At 35.7% G+C, this 17,426-nt stretch overlaps 1 protein-coding gene across 3 annotated transcripts in view; it reads right to left on the bottom strand.

Moving 5' to 3' along the window:
• Window positions 1-17,186, bottom strand: part of TENM2 (teneurin transmembrane protein 2) — a 1,738,186-nt gene extending 1,721,000 nt beyond the window's left edge. For all 3 annotated transcript variants that reach the window (XM_077473475.1, XM_077473476.1, XM_077473477.1), the window contains exon 1: window positions 16,822-17,186. In XM_077473475.1, coding sequence (XP_077329601.1) covers window positions 16,822-16,867 — 46 coding nt within the window. In that variant the 5' untranslated portion in view covers window positions 16,868-17,186. The remainder of the gene's footprint in view (window positions 1-16,821) is intronic.
• Window positions 17,187-17,426: the final 240 nt, after the last annotated feature.

The following is a 17,426-nucleotide window of genomic DNA, read 5'->3' as shown; positions in this document are numbered from 1 at the left end:
TGATTTCTTACTATACTGTGAGTCATCTATGTTGTGACTCTGTTGTGAGTTGACCTGCCTTATTTCTAGGCATTTTAGCCACGAATAAAGGATTATTTAGCTGATGCCGTAATTTGTTGTTTTTCTTCAAGAACAATGCAATATATATATATACATACATATATACATATTTTTGTATGTATGTATGTATGTATGTATGTAGTGTGTATGTGTACTGTGTATATATATATATATATATATATTGTAGACATGTCACTGGAGAAGTGATCGAGGGGGTGTACATCTCACCTAGGTTGCTACACAGTGTGAGATGGTAAATCCAGGATGGATCAGTTTCTCAGCAGCGATATGCTGCTGAGTTGTTATTTAATTTTGCCGGGCCTGGGTTTATATGGAATGGCAGGTAGGTTTGGTAGAGGGACCTGTCATTCCACATCCCCCGATCCAGTTCTGGGTTTGGGATCAGGTGAGCTTTGATCCTAATTAGCCTGGGAAGCTAAAGGCCCTGCAGGGTCTGCAGGTGGTTGCTCTCAGCCAGGGAATGAACAATCTGTGTGTTGAAGGAAGCTGCAAGCACAGCCACTGCTGGAGCTAAAACTCACCCTGCGATATCCAGGCGAAAGACGCTGTGTTTGTAAGTGTCAGATAGGTGAGCAGAACCTGTTAGTAAGCGCCCAGCCGGGCTAGGACTTTTATTTTTGTTGTACTTAGAAAGCACGGTGTTGCTGTATATTTTGTTTGCTGGACTGTTTGTACCACGAATAAACGCCAAGATCTGCTTTATAAATTCCAAGTCTGCTGTGAACTGTGTCCAAACACACCCTACCCCGGGAAGATCCCTTACAATATATATATATATATATATATATATATATATATATATATATATATATATATATACACATACACAGTACACATACATACTGCATGCATTTTAGAAGTTAGTCTATATATAGATACGTGTGTATATATTCAGACTCAAAACAAATATTTAAGCAGCATTGGAGGTAATTATTAGCCAAAATACTATATATATATATATATATATATATATATATATATATATATATATATATATATATAATACATTTTATGTACATACGTATGTATATATATATATATATATATATATATATATATATATATATATACACATACATATATATATATATATATATATATATATATATATATATATATATATATATATACACATATATATACACATATATATATATATATATATATATATATATATATATATATATATATATATATATATATATATATATATATATATATATATACATATATATATATTTATATCATATAGTGTTTTGGCTATATTGCATGCTTGCAAATCTACAGCACCCCACACTATTAAAATAGCAGAAGAGCTGCTGTTTCACTCTCCTGTGCCAGATCGACACAGCCAGAAAACTATAACAATAGGCATAGTAGCTTTCGGTTATTAAATGTATTATTTAAGGATTTCATCAGGTTGCATGTGATACTATAAAGGAATGATGCAAGGTCTATCATGATAGAGTGATATACACCTACTGCCACCCTGTTATATCATCCTTATATTTTGTCTGTCCATGGCCTGCAGTCTCCAAGGTCTTAGTCTCTTCAGAAATGCAAAGCCGTGAGATCTCAGATATGTCTTAATCGCATAGGTAACCCTACACAGAGAGCAGAAAGGCTGCATGAAATTTATGGCACCTTTGTAATGGAGATTTAATCTATAGGGAAAGGTAAAACATAGCACTTATTTTAAAACCGAAGTGTGACTTGACTGCACTGGAAACAAAATGTGCAAGGGCAGCTCTTTTTATTTACAGCCAAGAGAATTTTTGCACTGCAACAAAGTGGCAATGTTTAATTAAACCCTGGTGTGAAGATACATACGTGTCAGACAATGTAGAAAGAAGGGAAAAAAGCAGCTCACTTAAGGAATAATCAGAGTTCATGTGTGCCAACATTGTGTGATGTAAAACTGCATTTTCAACAGCACCATCCAGAATAAAATATAGTCCGTAAAAAAAAAAAACAGTCATAAAATACATATTGCATTTGTGGGAAACCTTAATAATATCGCTGTATGCATGTGGGAGTGCTTTGTATTCCAGATTGCAAATGAGAAAAAATAAGAGGGGATGGGTGATTTTATACCAGCATGCAGAAGTGGTAATACATTCTAATTTGATTTACAGGCAGCCATTGGCTTTTGTTAATTGAGGTAGGATGAAAAAAAAACCCACCACCTAGGAATTACTGGTTAGATAACAACAGTTGGCTTGAAAGAAACAACTGTTAAGCACTGGGGCTGCAAATGATGAGCCAGCATTGTGATATTTATTATTAGATTAGCATAAAAGACTTGACCATATGCTTACATTTGATTCTCTTATACAATGCCCCCAACAAAGAATATTATATGCAGTAAATGGGTTTATTATTCCCGGTTATGTGTTCCCGATGATGATTCTGCAGTGCTGTGACACTGCTACACAGTACTCGAGGAGGAAATGTGCCATGGCAAAATATGTATTCAGGTGTTTATATGTAAATACATAGCTAAGCATCATGCTAAAATGGTATGTGAAAAAGGTATATGAAATGACTGCTGGCTGCAAATAATTTTATCTCTTTCTGTAATTGTTCTATTTACTGGTTTACATACAAGAAGATAAAGGGTTAAACCTGGGCTGCATCTGCCAAAAAAGATTTTAGCATGTTAGAAAAGTATTTCCAAGAGCCCAGGGATACTGTATTTGCTGAAACCATCCTTTTCAGATACTGTACAAGCAAGGAAAACAAAACGAGGCAAAATCAGGAATGTATATGTTATAAAATAACATTTTAGCAATAAGGTTTTAATCCTTTTCTCTTTGTGGTAAGCAAGTAAATAAAAATCTCATTGTAATATAATACATATTTTTCAGCAATACATGTGTTAAGGGGATTTAATCAACTAAAAATAGATTATTAAGAGGCATAGGTAGAGTCACATATCCTCCTCCTCCTTGTATCTCACTTCAGTGACCAGCCATAGTTCCCTACCTCTGTTTTCACTCCACCTTCTGTAAGCAAATAAATAACACAATCTCCTGCACTCGAGTGTGGTCCTCAGAAGTCTGTTGACTCACATTGTTCCGCTTTAGAAGTATGAATGGCCACAGGGCTTTGCTACCATCTTAGGGCTGGGGAAGCCCAGATATGCATAGCACTGATAGAGCAATGGAAGGGTGCACCAGCCTAGTGCATTACCTTTATATACCATTTATTGATGAAATAAAAGCAAATATTATGCTCACAAACACATGTGTACATAAGATCGTCAGTATATTCCAATACCAAAAATGCAGATGAGAAGCATACTCTTAATCTTTGGAAGAAGCCAATTCAGGTCAATTATGACTGGTATGTATTGAGGGGAGTCCGCTGTTCATCAGAGCCAAATGATCTACTGCCTGTAGCCTGACGTATAGATCTTACAGAATGTTAAATGAGAAACTTAAAGAGGAAATGCAGTCTGCTCGCATAATTTGTAATAAAAACATATTTGCCATTCTGAAGCTTCCCTCCAACCACTTTGTATATTATCTTATATATTCTGTGATTCTGCACTTGCCAAATATGCTGCAGAAACCTCCCTCCACTGAGTCTGGCTGCATCCATTTTAACTGTGGGTAGCTGAAACTGCTGCCTGTTCACTTCCTGGATCTACACATACACAGGGGCAAACCTCAAGCTCTGCAGCTCTCATTGGCCATCTTATGACTCATCCCCCTCCCTTCCTGGCAAACTCTCACGAGAGTGAGAAAGGGAGCTGTGCATGAGCCTAGGCTTTTTACCAGACAAGAAACAGGAAGTGGGGTGTATAAGGTAATTCCTGGCAGAAAGATGAAAAAATTACTGAAGTTCTGATTTAAGCTTGACCCACCAATCAAGTGGGCTCAGTTACATCATAAGTCATGTGAAGACATACATATTCACCACACATAATCAGAGCAATATATCAGAGAGCAAAACCGATGGTAACAATGGTAGGTGATAAACAAAAGATACACAACTCTGAAAAAAATAGACTGACCATGTGAGCATCCACAAAAATACATAGGTACATAGTTACATAGTAGGTGAGGTTGAAAAAACACACTAGTCCATCAAGGCCGACCTATTTGCATGATTATCTGTCAGTATTACATGGTATATCCCTGTATGTTGTGGTCATTCAGGTGCTTATCTAATAGTTTTTTTAAACTATTGATGCCCCCTGCTGAGACCACCGACTGTGGAAGGGAATTCCCCATCATTGTCGCTCTTACAGTAAAGAACCCTCTATGTAGTTTAAGGTTAAACCTCTTTTCTTCTAATTTTAATGAGTGGCCATGTGTCTTGTTAAACTCTCTTCTGTAAAAAAAAGTTTTATCCATATTGTGGGGTCACCAGTATTGTATTTATTAATTTAAATCATATCCCCTCTCAAGCGTCTCTTCTCCAGAGAGAATAAGTTCAGTGCTCTTAACCTTTCCTAATAACTAATATCCTCCAGACCCTTTATTAGCTTTGTTGCCCTTCTTTGTACTCGCTCCATTTACAGTACATCCTTCCTGAGGACTGGTACCCAGAACTGGACATCATACTTCAGGTGCGGACCAGAGTCTTGTAGAGCAGGAGAATTATCACTTTATCCCTGGCGTTAATACCTTTTTATTGCATGCCAATATTCTGTTTGCTTTGTTAGCAGCAGCTTGGCATTGCATGTCATTGCTGAGCCTATCATCTACTAGGACCCTCAGGTCCTTTTCCATCCTAGATTCTCCTAGAGGTTCTCCCCCCAGAGTACAGATTGCATGCATATCTTTGCCACCCAAATGCACACACACGTATTGCGCCAATAAAAGTGGGATGCATTCATAGAACAATAGATACGAATAGCCATTACTATTACACTAATTCCAGTGTGATGAACCAATTTTGCTGTGCAGACATCTAGGGGTGATTTACTAGAACTAGAGCATGCAAAATCTGGTGCAGCTCTGCACAGAAACCAACCAACATCTAGGTTTTATTGTCAAAGCTTAACTAAATGAGCTGAAGTTAGAAGCTGATTGGTTACCATGCACAGTTACTAGATTCTGAATGCTCCAGTATTAGTAAATCTTCCCCTAGTGTCCAAGATGGCATCCCTGCATCCCTTGGAATGCATACAGCAAGCTGAAACCGGAAGTGTGGTGGTTCACCACCATGTCCGGTTTTGCTATTACATCACTTCTGGCTTCCAGCCACATAAAAAGCTCCATGCTGGTCCCAGTTGCACATTAGGCCAGAACACTAGCCAAACATTGGCAGAAGTACTACGCAAGAGGTTTGAATGAGTAATGCAGGAGCACTGGCATAATGTCACTGGATACAAGTGCCCACAGACAGTGTTTGCAATACCACCCAGATACGAGCAGATACAAAAAAAAACAACAAATATTATACTTATGTATCATGCAACTGACACCTTATACAAAACTATTTATGAAAGGGACAAAACAAAAAAATCAACCTAACTGAGTAAGTGGTTTCTGCTGTGTGAACGCAAAAAACTCATTAGTAAACAATGTATGTCTATATGCTTTCTATATAGTATTTTCATTACTCTTCCCACACAATGTGTACATATATGTGTGTGTACACACATGTGGGCACTCATCGCCCCCCCTCCTACTCTTTTTAAATGATGATGCATTCACAACAGGAGTAGCTGAAACACCTAGCTTGCAGATGTTTCAATTCCCTTGTTTATATTTTCTATAACATAAAAGCACAAAATCCAAAAAAGGAATACTGGAACCATATTGTGTGTAATACAAACATGCAGGTCTAGTAATATGTCTGGTAACACAGCAGAAGAGATTGTACTAGAATGATTCTGATCATTTAAAGCCAAAGTTTGATTACAATAAATATTAACCACTTGCCGACCAGCTACCGTCATTATACTGCGGCAGCTTGGCTCGTTCCTGCAAATTGCCGTAGCTGTACGTCAGACCATTTTAAAGCTATAGCAGGTGCTGCATGGCGGGGGAGCTGATGCGTGTGGCCGGAAGCCATGATGTCTACTGGCCACCCGCGATCGTTCCACAGAGAGCCAGAACAGGGATCTGGAAATGTTAACAAACAGATCCCTGTTCTGACAGGGAAGTACAGAGTGATTGTCTGTTCCTAATGATTAGAAACCACAATCTCTCTGTACTACCAGTCATTCCCCTCCCCCTACAGTTAGACACACCTCCCAGGAAACACATGTATCCCCTTAATCACCACTAGTGTTAACCACTTCCATGTCAGTGTCATTTATACAGTAATCAGTGCATTTTTGTAGCACTGATTGCTGTATAAATGTCACTGGTCCCAAAAAAGTGTCCGATCTGTGTCTGCAATGTACAGTCCCGCTAAAAATCACTGATCACCACCATTATTAGTAAAAAATTTAAATAATAATAAAAATGCCATAAATCTCTCCCCTATTTTGTAGACGCTATAACTTTTGCACAAACCAGTCAATATACGCTTATTTCTTATTGCCAAAAAATATGTAGAAGAATATATATTGGCCTAAACTGATGAAGAAATGTTTTTTTTAGAAAAAAGTATATTATTGGGACGTGGCATGTGGCTCTTTATTAGTGTCTATGACAGACCCAATGGCTGTATTAATCTCCACACAACTGGAAGATTATTGCTAAATAGATGAATGGGGGAATGGGGGGGGGGGGGCATATTTGGCACTTTTGACAAGTGCCCATGATAGGAAGATTACCTCTCAAGGGGCAGAGGATGGAAGATGTCAACTAAGAGAGCAGTCACCAGAACAATGGGCACTTCTTATTCAAAGTAAGTACCATCCCTTGAAACAAATGTAGGCTTTAACTGTCCAGTAAATACAAAAAAAAATATTGTGAATGGTTTGGCCCTTTAGCATTGTTGTACATTTAAAAGTAATGTATAATGTTTTATATCTACGGCTTTAAGGCAATTAATTCCTTTTTCAGGCACTTCCTGTTATCAGGATGAAAAAAGTGTCTGCCAACCCTGCGCTGTCACTCTGTGACATGTGCTTTTGGTGGTGGAGACTATCAGCAGCCATGCTATACCGATTGCACAGGCATATTTCACTATTCATCCAGAAGATTACACTAAGTAATTCCATGCAGCTGCAGTTAGAGCAACAGCATGTACACTGGAACTGGCTGCAATGAGGCCGGAAGAGATCAGAGGTATTGGAATGCAAACAATTATGAAAAAAGGAAGAAGATGCTATTTTCTGAAAGATAAACAATATAATGGCAATTTTTATCTTACATGGTGTATCTTACATCTACTTTAAGCTTGTTCACACTAGTAAGCTTAGGAATTAGATTGCATGCTCTCCGGGGTAGAGTAACCTAATAATTCTGTCATCTATGTTGAGCCCTAGTAGCACAGAATAAGCAGACCAAAACAGAGCTGTCAATGCTTCAAACAATTCATAGACCAAACATGAGTCCTGGCAATTTGGTGATATGGCTTTTAACGGCTCAACACTACCTTCTATACTCTGCACAACAGGAGTGAACAGACATCAGGTCAAAGATATCATATTGCTACTTGCATGCAGCTGTGTAATTTATACACTTGCTCAGCTGGTAAGTAATTGAAATGTTAATCCTCCGCTGAAAAAAAATGGTAAACTGAGGTTGTCATTTGTGAAATAAAGAAATCAAGCAATCAGGTGCAAGAATCCATTTTTATAAAAGCACAAAAGCGTCTGTAGATTTTTCTGCAATATGATGCCTGTGAACAGCCACCTTTTGACAGTTTAAAGAATGCATGTAGTATTATAGAAGCACTAGTGTTCCTAAAATAGCTAGATTATTTCGAGATTATTACTAAATTACTCAACATAATAGCATATCCTTTATGGAGAAGAAACTCGTTTTAAACAGAGCCAACCCGTTCGGACCTTGTTGCTTTGTCTACTCTATGGGGGTGATTTACTAAAAGTAACTATGCTATTCAATTTGTAAGGACATTTGCTTCAGAGGTGAAGTTTCACTTTGCTTGCACATAATTGGATGATGGTCAGCAAAGCTTTACCTCATTCACTAAGCTTTGGGGCAAAGTGCCCTTGGAAAATTAACAGTCTATTTGCTTTTAGTAAATCAACCTTCATATCTCCTAAATGGAAGCTACACTCAGTCTGTTGCGGATCCACTTTTATATTTCTCTTTATTCTTCATAGGATGTTTGTTATTACAGGAACACAATTTTTCAGTTAACCTTAGAAATACATGTGCATATGTTAACACCACTATCAATAATTGAAAATGGGGGTTATTTACGAAAAGCAAATCCACTTTGCACTGCAAGTGCACTTGAAAGTGCACTTAAAATGCACTTGGAATTGCAGTCGCTTTAAATCTAAGGCAGTGGTAGGGAACCTCGGTTCTCCAGCTGTTTTGAAACTACAAATCCCATCATGCCACTGCCTCTTGGAGTCATGTTTTGAAACTACAAATCCCATCATGCCTCTGCCTCCTGGAGTCATGCCTGTGATTTTCAGGGTCTTGCAATGTCTCAGGGGACTTGTAGTTTCAAAACAATTGGAGAGCCGAGGTTCCCTACCCCTGATCTAAGGGGTAGATCTGAAATGAGTGGAAGCTCTGCTTATTTTATCGTCCAATCATGTACAAGCTAAAATGCAATTTTTTATTTTCCTTGTATGTCCCCCTCAGATCTACAGTGACTGCACTTTCAGCGCACGTTCAAGTGCACTTGCAGTGCAAAGTGGAGTTGCCTTTTGTAAATAACCCCCAATGTCTATGTTTTTTTTAAAACCTGTATATAGTGCACATGTTTTCCTAAAGATAAAGTGAGGAATATGAAATAACATGTTTACTCCAAGCATCCAATCAATTACCCTGCAATTGACTAGATCTTTAACCATCTCAGTTCCAGGAGGTTTTACCATCTTCATGACCAGGCCATTTTTTGCTATTTCCCACTGCACTACTTTAACTACTTAAAGTAGCAACACTGTACCATGCAAAATGTATATACTTTTTTTTTCACACAAATTGAGCTTTCTTTTGGTGGCCACTGTTTTTTTTTTGCTTTTTAAATATATAAATAAAAAAAGTTATAAAAAATATATATTTTTTACTTTCTGCTATAAAACATAGGTGAAAAAAATATCAACTATCTTCATACATGTTGGCAAAAATGTATTCTTCTACATGTCTTTGGTAAAAAAAAAAAAAAACAATAAGTGTATATTGATTAGTTTGCATGAAAGTTTTAACATGTACAACCTATGGTATATATATAATGTAATTGTTATATTTTTTTACATTAGTAATGGCAGTGGTTAGTGACTTATAATGGGGCTGCGATAGCGCAATGGGAAATCTGACACCAATTGACACTGAGTTGGAAATTACCAACTACCACTGACACCAGTGACAATAATACAGTCACTGGTGTCAGTGATAGTAGTTAGCCAAAATTGAACTTATAGACCTGCCCATACACCAACAATATGAGGAGCAAGCATTATTTAGGTCTAATGTAGAGATTTGCAAGCATCATACATTCATACATTAACACACACATATATATATATATATATATATATATATATATATATATATATATATATAGTAATTATACGATGATTAAATTATACAGCCAATTGTCCTCTAAAATGTAATATTTCCCAAGATGTGATATCATACTGAATATATTTTGTGCAATACGGTTTCTTTTGTAAATTTTATATAAGAATAGTCCTGCCACTAAATCAGCATGATTTTATGAATTTAATATCATCTATTATTTAATCAACTATTTAATGTACAGCATACATATATTCTCCATTCTCTAAAAATGCCCATAGAAGGTGTGTTTTAAAGGGTTTATTTTTATACACCTCTTATACACTACAGTCATCGGCAGGTGACATATTGTTAATAGACACCAATGACTGCAGAGACTAAAAGGACCATGGTTTAGAATCACAGTAAAGATCACTGGACAATCACCAATATATTTACAGAGCTACACACTTGTACACATGACAGCATCTAGTCCATATGTCTTGTAGTTCTTGTCACAGGTGAATACATTGATGCTGATTTAACTTTATTTGTTCAGCAAATCTGAAAATCTAAATGGATTTTTCAGCATTCTGCAAAAACACATACAGAGTTCTGTTTGCCAGACCCAGTCTTGTTATGTGGGCAAACCCAAACCATGTTTGCAGTAATACTGCCCTTTGGATTATGAAAATATTGCCTTAACTCTATTTTTCTATTTAACATATGCATTTTAATTAAATGGGGGTTTGATAACAGTTGTTGGATAACAGTTCCTGAAGGGTATGATAAATTGTTTACCCTCTGTCTTGTAATACTGATGCATGAGCAAATGTCATGTACCTTCACTATCTTGTTATGAATATGGTTTTGTATATGCTGCCTAAACCTGGTTGATGTTATACTCTATTAAAATGTGTGTGTGTATATATATATATATATATATATATATATATATTTATTTATATATATATATATATATATATATATATATATATATATATATATATATATATATATATATATATATATATATATGTGTGTGTGTGTGTGTGTGTGTGTTTTTGTTATTTGCTTTTTTTTGTTTTTCTTTAGAGGGAGAACCCCAGTTGGCGTCATACGATGCAATGTCCATATGCAGTTGTTCAGATGCAACCCTTCTATGTGCGGAATTGGCAGCCTGCATCATACTTAAATGCTTTGCAATACTTGCTGTGAATGTACTTTTTCTTAAAAATAAATAAATAACATCCACACTGGGAAGTCAGAATTATAACATATATATGTGTTATTTTACCATAAATTGGGCCACGGCAATAAGAGAAAAACCTCAAAATGAATAAAGCAGTTTAAAAAGAGTAACATGACATCCAAGAAGACCTAAATTAGCTAAAAATGCAATTCATGTATAATAAGAGATAGGAGGATGATGTGTTTGTGAACACTGTGATGAAGTTACATTTTATCAGGTGAATTAAATCTATATTAAGTAAACAAGAGAAGTGCATTTGAAATGAATGTCACTGACAAAGCACTTTACTTAGAATGTTTTTTAAGCCATTATTGGCTCTTATTTATACTAGAGTATGTTATGTTCTCTGTTTGAAGGCCAAATTACAGCAGTGGCACATTTCTCCCAGACAAAATAAGGAAAAAATATAATGGCATGATAATTTCCACTTAAAAAATGTAACGGTGAAGTAGAGGGGAAAGTACATTTCCATTAAGAAGGTTATCCGCTTTATTTACAAAGGCTTTCACATACTTTCTGTCAAACCAATAGTCAGCGTGTATGAATGTGCTCATCAATGTGTCTAACCAAGGCCTTGTCGACCGATTCCTTGTTTGTGATGTTTTAATAGCTTCACTATTAAGCAGATTGTGTATGACGTCTACTACTGTATATGCAGCAAAAAAGTAATTCACTTGCTTTATCAATTTATTGTGCCTAGATTGGGTCCGAATGCATTTTTATTACTAGATTTTTACGCGTGGCAGAGAATGTTATATATATATATATATATATATATATATATATATATATATATATATATATATATAATATTCCCAAACTCTTGATAATTTTTTAGAACAAAATAAGATTGTACTTGGGAATATAGGGATAATGTCAAACAAAAGTCTTAAGTCCAAAACTTATTTTACACATCTTTCTCTAGATCAATAATTTCCTACACAACAAAAGTGGAGTACATATAGGGCATGTATAAAAAGAAAGATTGACGATGAACCTTAATAAATGTGCAGAAAATAGACTGATCCAAATGATACATTTCATAGGTGCTGTGCTGAAACCAGCATTAAATAAGGGATGTAACACAACTCTTGCTGGTAGTTTTTTCTACCCCCAACTGGCAGCACAAAGCAACAACGTGTAACAATAAATGTTAGATTGATTATATATTTTCCACTTGCACTGATAGAAGCCTTTATGTCAAATCTGCTTACCGAAAGACTGAAACAATAAAGACTGTAAACTATATCATTCCCCTCCAATGCAATCTTTAAAATGTCTTTTAATTAGTAAAATAACCAATATTTGCTGGTTGGTAAATCTGTAAGCTGTTATATTCATAACATTAACTTGTAATTTAGTACCAATAGAGCAGTATTTCTTTAAAAAATACTTTTCCAACACAAAAATATCAGTAATTATATTTATATATTTACTATATTTACTATATATATTTTAGAAATCGGTAAACTTTCACACGGTCAAGTTATGTGCCAAAACCTCCCAAAAGCTCCACTTTCTACTTGATCACTACATTTAATTTGATTTTGGCCTGACTCAGTTCACAAACACTTCATATCAAGGAGTACGCTAGCAGCAGCCTAGTCCTCAAGCATGCAAGGTGGTTCCTATGTCACAAGCCGAAATATGAACATTAGCCATTCCTCCAAACATTGCAAAAGCACCGTTAGGAAAAAGGTAAGCAACTAACCATACGACTTATTTATTACTGGATTTTGCCTGAAGTTCTACTTTAAACTCTAAAATACAGAGGTCTATGTTGTCCTTAAATGCCAGGAAAAAAAGTGAGATGAAGAGGCTGCAGACCCTTTCAATTGCTGTTGATCACATCTACACACTGCAGAACAAGTCTAAAACTCCAAATATGTATCTTTTTATGTTTTCCTTGGCTTGATTTTTTTTTTAAGGCATTTTATATTAAGATTCAATGTTTTTTTTTCGGTAGATGTGAAAGCCTCAAATTCTGCAGCTTGTGTAGCTCATGGAGACAATGCTTAATATTGATTGAATGTTCAATCTGGCTTGCAATCATGCCAAATACCAAATCTTATTGGGGGGGATCAAAAATTGATATACATTTCTTCTGAATGTTACTGGTCATTTAAGGTGAACACAGGCAAGTTGGAAAATTACATCTGAAACACCCTTCCCAAATTAACTCGGTCAAGCCGAAAAACTGGCACATAGAAATATAGAGCATTTCTATGACTTATGATATATTACTGAATTATATATACATCTTACAAAGATGATAAATTACAAGACAAACATATACTCCAAAAATTATCTGTTTTAAAACTACACATCATTTTTGCATTCAAAATCGATCAGCTGAGGAAAAAAGTAAAGAAAACTTATTTTTTTGAATAATAGAAAACCAATGTATATATTATGATCTCTATTTTTTACCCATGCAGTGAAACTGCCTATGTATGAAATACTATCAGTTGCAGCTCAATAAAATATTACCACATGAGGAATAGTTCAGAAAAAAAAGATTTTGGGGATTTTATCACAGAAAAATTGAACACAATGATTTATTAACATTTTACATAACAATGAGCTACACTAAGTAACACAACTCAATATTTTATTAATAAGAGCCATTTTGATAATTGTACTAAAATCCCCGGTACATTTTTTTATAGTTAATAAAAAATTATTACAATTTCCAAAGCATTCTTGCACGCTGATAAGGTTTTCTGTGCAAGTGGTGATATGCTAATAAAAAAATAATAAAAAAGAAATATATATATATATATAAATATATATATATATATATATATATATATATATATATATATATATGTGTTAAAAAATCATATATCCAAGGTGCATTGTCTTTTCTGTACAATACCACACATTGATATACAAAAAAGGCATACACATAGAGAATACATACACTGTGGACTGCAGAGCTGTCAGTTGCTGTTATATGTCTACAAATAAATACTTGTGCAGATAGAGGTCAGTGCTTACTTGAAATTGCATCAGTAAAATATCCATCTATGCAGTGCGATTATATTCCACTGGGACGAATTTCTCATTTTACCACAAAGACTCCTATCATAACTGTTTCATATCAAGAAGTACTTCTGATTTTCAGGTTACCAGCAAAATTCACATTAAGTTTATTCTATTTTTATCCTTCCCATTGAACTTCACAAAGTTGTCTATGTACCTGCTTTTCCTGATGCTACCAGTCAAAGCTACATGTAGTTATTTGCACTGGGTAATCTGTAACATCCTTTTGTAGGTCTTTGTGCATTTTAATATGTCTCTGATGCCAATCAGCCTATTAATGTGAGCATCTGCCTGAAGCCCCTCAATAGCCATTTCAGGCTCCTAACACACATTTTACTTTGCTTACAATTTGTAGATAATGTGTGTTCTGCATTTCAATTAGCCACTTAAATGGCTGATTACACTTATCAAAATGTTAAAGTGCTTGGCAGGATTAAGCAGTTACTTCACCTTATATTCTTATATGTCATAATGTTAACAAATATATAGGGGACCAAACAAAAAAACAAAAAAACAAAAAAAAAAAAACAAGAAGCAGCCCATTCAAATCTAGACAGCACAGCAGAACCCTCAAAATCTTCAAATAAAACACAAAGGGAAGGTTTATTACATTCTTGAGATTAATCACCCACTCAGGTAAGTGGTAACAGCAGGTAGTGCTAGGTTTTACTTTGCCTTTCTAATCCAAATGCTTTATGTTCCTACATAGTTAAGCCTTTCTTTACTCTCTAGCAACATCTACTGGTAAAGTAACGAGAAAGCTTTCATACAGAAACACAGGCAGGTGTTACTGGTACTGCACCTTGCTATAATTTGCCTTCATTCCTCTAAACTCCTGATTGTATTCTGTATAATTGCTTTAACAGTAACCTCACATAAAACAAGTGCGCTATTAAAATATTCCCAGCTGCAGGTGTTCCTTTAGACATATACATAGCAGCATGCTCTCCATATGTATCACCGTAGAATGAAACGAGTAGTATTGCTGTTACAACGATACAATGCTTCAAGGATGAAACAGGTGTGAGCACACCCCCCTCCACTATGTGTGAATGTATGAGTGTATTACATATACATAACATCTATACATAAACTCACATATATGCACAATGCTTGCATAATGTAATAAGATTAAAAAAAATAAGCACTAATAAAAAGCACATACAGACGTAAAAACACAAATACTAGCACAACATACAGAAATAGCGTTCAGTGAGAATTCAAAATACGGTGAGCAACTCCGTAAAAAGAAAAAAAAATGCTTTTTGATGCTCATCACATAGGCCAATAATCTATTCACATTTACAGCCTTAAATGCACAAAAATCCTTTAGCATTAACAGGGATCTTACTAGAACTCTTTAAAGATACCCATTCATTCTCCTGAGCTTCTACCTGCGCTGTCTAAAAATAAAATACCTCTAAATTTCATGGAAAGCAGACCATCGAAGCACAGTTTTGTTTCAGAGCATATGGGATGCCATTTGGCATGAGAGCTACTACAAAATCTAATAATCAAATGGGAACAAGGTTTTCTATGAACTCATTCAGTACTGAAGTGCCCTGCTGCCTACTGATGTTGCAGGCCCATCAACATCTCATTGGGTTAATGTAAAAACAAACTCCTATAAAATACCCTGATGTGATGCCTGCTCCACTACAGCAAGAATGTCAACAACGTTAATGCCAAAGGCAATCTAACACATTTATTTCAAACTTGAAAGTACCGTCCTTTAAAAGGGAACATGCTATTCTAAGTTACTTCCTTGAACTATAGAAACTTGCCGTATCATGGGATTATAATTATATCTCTTGTTCCTGTATGCAGTGAAAGCCTGATAGGATTAGAGGACAATACTGGATATTCAGGGAGAAAAAAAATCAATGGGTGCCTTGAAAGCTGGATAATCAAGATACTTTTTGTGAGCAGAGCTATGCTAGGTCAACTAATTTATCATCGCATTCTTACATATGCCAAGTGCACTATGTATATCCAGCTGCCACTAATATTCAATGCATACTGAATAAAGCCTGCATTTTGCTACTTTTTGGTATGGAAATTTCATGGTTGGCACCGTTTCCTCATTTAAAGAAAAAAAATCACATTGTATACAAAAAAATCATATAGCCAGCCAAATTCCAACCAGCACCTTTCTCTTTCCTTAAGTTTATTTCAACAAATTCAGCTCTTCCTATTCAAAATGCGTACTACAGAAAATACTTCAATTTGCCTAAACTGCAGTTGTCCAGCAACTTAATTTGCCAGCCAAAATGAGCATATTACCCCATCATCATTGTATTTACGCCATCACTAAAAACAGTAATATAATGCAATTAATGCAATCAACACGCTAGCATTCATTTTCACTTGCAATATTTTTGACAAAAAAAATAAAAAAAACATACTTGAAACATCTACATAGCTTCCAGAATAAATCAATACATGCATCACATAAACAGGGTGAAATATAAATACAATTTACGATTGATGCAGCTTTAAATAAATTATAAATCTATTTTCCATCTGATGCAGGCTGGTGGCTCAGAAATGTACTGTGTATATATAATGTGATGCTTCCTAGGCAACTGTTTGCCAAGTCTACATAATATGCAGTTTCAGTATTATCTCTAAATACAAATGCCGTATGGAGCTTGTGCAACTAGGCAGGAATCAGATAAGCATGAAATAGGCTGCAAGATATATGGGAGACAGATTCTGAAGAATTATCCTATTGTATCCTAAATAAATATTGTGGCTTCCATCCCTGCTGCAGGCATGCTTGTTTGTCAGGGATGGAATCACAATCAGTCTATAGAAATGTACAGGGGAAAAAAAATAAAACAAGGGGATGCCTTTGTACGATACAGCAGCGGAGACACAATGCAATCTTACCTGCCTCTGATGTAGGCTTCCTTCCCTTATTAGTCGGCTGAAGCATTGCTAGCCGCCCCTCTATCCTGTATCCGTAAGGATCTGCACAGCTACAGTAAGTCCTTATGCTTGCTCGAAAAACACTTGCAGCAAAGTGTCTGTTTCTGTTTTTATTCCTGCTTCTTCCTCCTTTTTTTTTTTAAGTCCCCACTACAGGAGGGAGAAGGGGAGCGATGTGACACCAGCTCAATCTTGTGCAAGAGTGAAAAGGCAGCGGAGAGGCTCTGGATTCAACTGAGCTTCACACATGATTAAAACTCGCCTGAGAGGCTGCGAGCTCTGGCTAAAGCACCACTAGGCGTGAGTACAAGAGGAGAGGAGAGGGACGAGTCAATGGAATGTGACAACATATGTGAATCAAAAGACACAATGCAACGCCACAGATAGGTACAGTAAGGAAAAAGTCACAGGCAGAGGATAGGTGGGGAGATGAACAATGTAAGAAAACATTAATACAGGGACGCAAAATGAATTTACAGCATCATAGCTGAACACATTTTTCAGTGCTATTCCTTTGCTTGAACGTACATTTCCTTTTTTTTTTCCTTCTTTCATACTTCCTTTCT

This window comes from Lithobates pipiens, unplaced genomic scaffold (genome assembly GCF_037356315.1).
Source record: "Lithobates pipiens isolate NorthernLeopardFrog02 unplaced genomic scaffold, aLitPip1_a1.2 Scaffold_8, whole genome shotgun sequence".
NCBI lineage: Eukaryota > Metazoa > Chordata > Amphibia > Anura > Ranidae > Lithobates > Lithobates pipiens.
Note: the sequence above shows the minus strand (reverse complement) of the source record. Positions and strands in the feature narration are given on the sequence as shown.